The sequence below is a fragment of the Typha angustifolia genome, chromosome 8 (genome assembly GCF_048772165.1).
Source record: "Typha angustifolia cultivar Huaian chromosome 8, ASM4877216v1, whole genome shotgun sequence".
Lineage (NCBI taxonomy): Eukaryota > Viridiplantae > Streptophyta > Magnoliopsida > Poales > Typhaceae > Typha > Typha angustifolia.
The window spans coordinates 16,183,945-16,191,307 of NC_133246.1; the positions used below are offsets into that span (position 1 = coordinate 16,183,945).

Here is a 7,363-nt window from a genome sequence, read left to right on the forward strand (position 1 = left end):
GAATCATAATCCGGGTGGAAATTTATGTTTGTATTCCTATGAAACAGTCAGCTAAGACCCATCTAGATAGAGATGGCAAGAAGTATATTAGGTGAAAACGATGCCCAACGTTTTATATAAGTCTTCTAGATTAATTCATGGAAGTAGTAAGTAGACGGTTTCCACTATTTATCCTGGTCAGTTCGTCTTCCCTTCCAGAAGATCTACTTTTGTGGTCATTAATTATTTCTACTATGTTTGTTTTTTTTTATTATTAAAAAGGTAGATTTTGTATTAAGTATTGACTGTTCGTGTTACATAATCCAGAGCCGAAAAAGCCATTAGCTTACTAGGTACATTCCAAACAATCATTTCTTTCCAAGATTGCTAGTTAGTCTGCTATTATTTAGACATGCATAGGTTCATATAATATGCACACTAATAATAATAATAATAATAATAATAATAATAATAATAAGGGTTAATTACACTAATATCTTTTAAATTTTACTCAATTTTTATAAAGATTCCTAAATTTTTTTTAGGTTATAATGTCAATCCCTAAACTTAGGATAAAGTGAAATAGATAACAACGGTAACGAAAAGCCAACTACACCCCTAATTAATATATCATAATATTATTAATTTTTAAATTAATTAAATTAAAATAGACTTAGTCTCCTCTCTCTCTAGTCTCCACTAGTTTTACGGAAGGCGGCACGTGAGCAGGAGGGTGATAGTAGCGAGCTTGCCAAGGCCCCCCTGTCCCATGCAGCACAAGCAAGCTCGCCTGTAGTGGAGACATGCCGACACCCCTTGATCGGGGAGGAAGGGAAAGAATAGATGGAAAAGAATGAGGAAGAACGAAGATAAGAGTGGTGACGAGAAACGGAGGAAGACAATTGAATATAATAATAAAAAATAAAATTATTTATTAGAATATCATTTTATCTAATTAATGGGTCATATAAAGATCACAAGAACGTTTATGTTATTTAAAATTAATTACGTATATTATAACTGTCACGTAAGCTAACTCGTCCAAATTCTCAGATGTTAAACTAATGGAAAAATGACTTTGAAATTTTTTAAAAGTTTAGGGTGCTAAAAAATTTTAGAGTCTATGTGAAAACCAGCCAACTAGGTATAATTCCGGAGGCGTAGATGTAATTAATAATAAATAAATAAATAATATAGTCCACTTTAGCCCATTCGGGCTAGTTGTTGGGCCAGGGTGAGCCTTAGGCCTCATCTATGCCCACTAGGCCTGATTGTGATTAATTTAATGCATTCTAGGAGTCAATTTATTTTTATTTGAGAAGAAAATTGGAGGTAAAATGATCCCTGTTTGATGCTGTTCATTAACATTGTCAAGAGAGAGATTTTTTAGTATAATTATCCTGATAATGATATAGTTTTCCCATCACTATGTTTAGATCTCATTTAGTCGGTGCATAAGCCTTCTTTATTTGCAAATTACTCTAGAAATGTACATAAATATGATCAACATTTTATTTTATGGACAGGAAGGCTGAAACAATTCATTAATCCTTAAAAGTTACTAACACAGCCTGATACATAAAAATAAAGAGGGATAGATCAACGAATTTTAAGGCAAACCACATACTTGGTCTACAATAAATAATAATATTATTAAAAATAAAATCAAACTTGTCAATACAAATAAGGAACAAAGTGACGAGTAACCCTAGTAAATTCACAGGGGCAGATTGACTAGAGTCAACTTGTAGGTTCTTTCAATTCAATATCCAAGACACTGTCCTGAAAAATCTCCAAAGGTAGGTAGATTAACTATCACCCACCAAGAAACAACGGAAAAGGAAAAGAACTCGTACGACACCCTAAACCAACCAACAGTGTAAAACAAAGTCATGAACCCACAAAAAGCTTCGTACAAGATTCAACTACAATTGGAACAATTAGATTAAGATATTGGGCAAGCATAGACTGCTACCATGAATAAATACTGTACTTGCCCCTCACCTATCAACTATGACCGTGACTGAGGGAGTGGGTGGTGGGAGGGGAGAGAAGGATTCGGGCAAATGAAAATGATCAGAGCAACGCCTAGGAGGAAGGTGCGGCTCTGATCTGGCCGGGGGCGGCGGCAAGTCATGGAAACTGGAGAGGGAGCAACGACATAGCAAGTATTTTGCGACGACAACAGTGAGCGTCAATGGAAAGGAGGACGACGGAGATAGAGAGCAAGACAGAGATGGAGGAGGAGGAGGAGGAGGAAGGTGAAATGAACAGTGAGAGGGGAGGGGGACGAACGGTGAGAAGAGAAGAGAACAGCTGTGGATGATGATCAGGAAGAAGGTAAAGAGGGAGTGAAGATAAAAAGGAAAGGAGAATAAGTGAAGAAGAAAACAAGGGAATGAAAAAGTTGGGTAGTGAGGTGGGCCCCGCAATGGAAGAGAGGAAAAATCTTTTGCCAAATCGTAAAATAGCTGGGATCAATTCTGGATAGAGAGAGAGAGAGAGAGAGAGAGAGAGAGAGAGAGAGAGAGAGAGATTCACTCAAATATGATCAACGTGTATAATTTACATATTTTTCTTATGCTAAATCGTGTGACAAAACCATTTTATTTATTAATATTCATAAATCCCACAAACTATGCTAAAAGATGCATGTGGTCTTAAGAAACACCCACTCCGAATCATGAAGCTTCGGTCCAATTAGGCTTCAAATCGCCCTTTATACTTCGCGTGGAAGGCTTAGCACCGTTGGATCCAAATTCCCAAGATATGAATAAATCCCTCTTTGATGGACTACAATTCGACACGTGGCTCCGAATACGCCAAAAAACTCTCTAAAAAATATTAACCTCTGTTCGTATTTCCGGATAAGCCAATTTCACTTTGTGTCTATTCCAACCAAAGTGCGAATAACTTATCCTTCTAAAGGATAACGATAAACCCCATGCACTGTATTCTCCCATGTGCCGGATCCCAAGAGAGGTTGCCACCTCCCCACGCCACCAACAGTACTAGAGAAGGGCATTATCGTAATTTCCGGACCTCTGCTTTAAACTTTCTCCGTATCTAGTGGTCCCGGGAATATCCAACTTGCTTTAAATTTAGTGCTCGACGAAGCTACCGCGATCAAGTGTTCGTGTGACGGAGCATGAGCTATTCCCCATGCCGTCATCCAAACAGCATCACCAAATTTGTCCACTTTCAAAACTACTTGTTTTCCATGCAGCTTCCAAAACTACCCCACCCTTCAATTATATAAGCCCACATCTCTTCCCCCTCGTCTTCTTGACTCAGGAAGCATATGGCCTCTTCTAGTAGCCAAGGGGGTTATCCGCCTATGGAGAGCGTTATCCAGGATCTACTCAAAGGGAAGGAATTAGCCACCCAGCTCAAGAGCTTGATCCATGGGTCTCTGGCGGAGAATCCAGTGGCGGGAGACCTCATGGGTGAGATCTTGGGGACCATCTCCAGGGCTATCTCGGCGCTCGACACCGTTTCGCCCCCTTGCGAAGATGATGTGAAGAGTGAGGTCTCCAGTGGGAAGAGGAAGGCTGCTCCGGGGACTGATAACAGGAGAGGAGGAGGAGGCTACAGGAGGAGGTGAGGTTTCTCTCTCTCCCCCCTTTTCTCCCTTGAGCTGGGGGGGTATTTTGGTCATTAGCCATCTATTTTCTTTCCCCGATGGCGAAAATGCCCTTGGGAATCTAGGCATTTTACGGGCATTCCATACTTGTCGGCTAAGGCTTACTCTCTGCTTTTTTGGGGGTTCATGGCAGGACTTCATCTTGGAAAAGAATCACCATGGCCAAAACTTTGGACGACGGCCGTACATGGCGCAAGTACGGTCAGAAAGATATCCAAAATTATAACCAACCAAGGTGTGTTAATTTGTCACACATATTTATATTAGTGCAGCTTACCGAAGTAATTGATCTCACTCTTGAATACCTCAATTGATGGTTTAATTTTGATCTTTTTGTAGGAGCTACTTCAGATGCACCCACAGGCCTGACCAAGGTTGCAATGCCCAGAGGCATGTCCAGAGATCGGAGGATGATCCCTCCACATACATCATCACATACATAGGTGAACATACATGCAGGGATCCATCCACCATCATCGTAGAAGCTCCCACTCCCGGGGAGTCTTGCCTGATTAACTTCGGATCTAACAAAAATACCCTCTTCAGACAAGAATCTTCCTATGTTCCAATGAGCACACCATTCCGTTCCCTGAAGCAGGAGCACTGTGATGAAGACGTGTTGAGCAATCTCACCCCTGGAAGCTCGACGCAGACGTACGCTGCTCCGGCGGATCAGGCGGCGACCCAGATCACGATGCCGGCGCCGGACCAGGGAGATGTGACATCTAGCTTCCACTCTATTCATGCAAGCCTGGACATGAGCTTCATGGGAGCAAGCTCTTCTGAGATTGACGACTGGATGTCTGCATTTGCTCAGGATGACTTCCTCCAAAGCTAAAACTATAGGGACATATGGATTGCATTTAGCAAGTGCCCCAAGGCTAGATCGTGTAATCTTAGAGGATATTTTTCTCATCTATGTATGTGAGTAATCTTGTAAATAATTTTTTCTTCTCATGCTTCCAAAGCATCATGCCTTACTTTTGTTGCACTTTTGGATCCACAATTGTCCAAAGATAAATTAAGTCCACTTCCCCTATTCTTCAATTTGCCCAACATGGTTTATGTCAAGCAGTACACACAAATTGGAATTTTGACAAGGTCTTCAAAATTCAGAAAGTAGAAAAGAAAAGTGCAACTCCTTAAGAGACAAAAACTCAAGTCACTATTTCTTATATAATATGAGCTCCTTTCACTATTTCTCGTTGCCATGTTATGCATCATATCTTCTGGCATCTTTATCTCTAAGGTGGGGACTTCACTCTGTTCCATCCCAACCTCCCTCCACAGGCTTTTGGAAATAATTGGTGATCATGGTCCTCGGAAGTTCTTTTTTATTAATTGCTAATCTAAAGTCAAAAAGATTCAATAACATTGCAGCTCCAGCTTCTCTTTCAAGTAGAAAAAAAAAAAAAAAAAAAGGAGATCATGATCAAGCAATTCTTTACTTTCAATCAAACCATGACATCCTCAAGTTTGGTAATCGACGTGTGCTTGGACTTGTTCTTGTCCTTACTAATGTCTAGTCTCTTAATCATACGACTTAGTAAAACAATCCAATGACTTAAAAACTCATCATTGTACCTCTTGGCATTCCGGACGAGTCATTAGCATTACAAAGTCTAAAATTAGTAGTCATTTGGCGTCCGTCAAAGTCTACTACTATCACAAGAGACAGACAACATGTGGAGAAAACTACTAAAACTAATCCTAGTTTAGGGCAGATTAATTGCCTGATGTTGGGATTAGATTAGTAATAATTAAGATTTGTGCAAGCCTGGAGCATTAATCAAGTATGACAGCTAATGCTTGCCAATTATAGAAGGAAATGTTTATCTTTCGAGTAGTTTACCTTATCGTCGGACATGTGGTCGTACACTTGCTAGTTGCATGCATGTGACATTAGGTTGTTAATGAGATCAAAGATGTAGAAGAGATGCACTAATTTAATTACGACATAAACTAATGAAGGTTAGTGCACTAATCTTTAGAAGGGCAGGAAGATCAGATCTAATGGAGGTACTTAGTGTTTATTAATTATTATAATTAAGTTGGTTTTGATTCAGCTTCTCCTACTCCTTTTTTTTTTTTGGGTGCAAAATTGTTGAGTCCTTTCCCCCACCCAGCTTGTATAAATGAAATCAATTTTTTATTGAAAGTTAGTCGTGTCGGTCGTGTGTATAAGACCTTGAGAAAACAAACAAAGATAATATATATTATTAATTTTTCATTATCCATTTCAGTTGAGATGGCTCATGTGGATTCATAATTAGTACAATTGGAGATATTGTTTTTTTTATACTCTTATTGTTCAAATTGAGAATAGATCTTTTGAGAGATTAAATGTTTTTCTTTAGGAGATGGCCACAGAGAATTCGTTCTTTCCAAACAGATATTAATGCATAGTTTAAATGTACGATAGCAATAGCACTAGCAATAGCAATAGCTATAGCAATAGCATGATATAAAATACATTGTATCAAAATCATTTCTTCTTTTTTCTGGAAGGCGGCATTTTCAAGGCGTCCGTTAATCGCTGCAAGACGCACTTGATGCACTCGAGGGGTTTCGGGCCTGAGGAAAAAGAAGAAGGGAAGGGAAGTGAAAGGAAGAATGAATTAATGACCTTGTCAAGAACTTTGTAAGTAGAGAAGTCTTCCCAAAGGTAGTACATAACACAGAATAATATCCTAAAAAAATCTTTTAATTATCTTATCCTATCCTCCTTTTAATAAATTCTATAATTATATTATAATAGAATCTTTATATTACACTATATATTTATTATACACTTGAATATAATATTCAAGAGTTGTCTCATTTCCTTACTTCTTCGTTCTTTTGAATTCATTCACTTCGAAGGCTGGTTCTGAATGCTGCATCACCTACACCTATTTTTATCTTCTTCCACTAATCGATGAGAATTGAAGAAAATTCGATGAATTAGCGACTCCTTTCCCTACATAACTGCAGATCTTCGGAGACCAAAAATAGGGGCAGAATGATTATCTGTAATTTGGTTTTACTAGTTGCTCTACATTCTGCTCCTCGGTAAAAGGAAGTTTATTTATTTATTTCTTTATTTTTTGAGAGGCTTGTTGAGCAATCTCATTTCTCTAGAAGAAAACCTCTCCTTTATATAGTAATTCAACCTATTGCTCCAAATTCTCGTTTACTAGGAAGATAAGAATCAAAAGGATCGAACTACCTACGCATTACTCAGAGTCTCCAAAACCCAATGTCGTAGGTTCAAATTCTACAGCATGATACCGTCTAGTTGAAGAATCCCTATCATCCTTTCTGAATCCTGATACTGCTACAATTGATAGCTGGCTCCATCCGATCAAGTGAATCCCTATGCTTGCTTCCTTCTAAGGCACAAAAGAGATAAGTTTCTAGGGGCTCCGTCGCCAGTACTCTGACCCAAATCAACCCTAGAGCACACGTAAACAAAAGGAAATAAATAGTGATGAACATAAGATAAATGGTGTCATCGATGGGTGCTGATAGTTTTTATCTATGTGACGATAGCAACAAACCCTTTCCTAAATTTAGATCCGAGCAATCTCCATCCTTAAAGCCTTCGGCACATCTAGATTTTATGCCTTGACCTAAGCTCATATCATGACCTTGACTATGGCATCTTTGAACATGAGCAAATTAATTGAGCTCGCCTTGTCAAGTGAAGGCTCAATGTATAAAAAAATAATTAATTATGATTAATTATATAAGGATGGTATG

General features: G+C 38.7%; 1 protein-coding gene across 1 annotated transcript; it reads left to right on the top strand.

Annotated features, from left to right (window-relative positions):
• The first annotated feature begins 3,257 nt into the window (after positions 1 to 3,257).
• Positions 3,258 to 4,661, top strand: LOC140764919 (transcription factor WRKY45-1-like). Its single transcript, XM_073103781.1, has 3 exons — positions 3,258 to 3,579; positions 3,756 to 3,857; positions 3,962 to 4,661. The coding sequence occupies exons 1-3, from the start codon at positions 3,281 to 3,283 to the stop codon at positions 4,458 to 4,460; spliced, it is 900 nt and encodes a 299-aa protein (XP_072959882.1). The 5' UTR covers positions 3,258 to 3,280; the 3' UTR covers positions 4,461 to 4,661.
• The last annotated feature ends 2,702 nt before the right edge of the window (positions 4,662 to 7,363 follow it).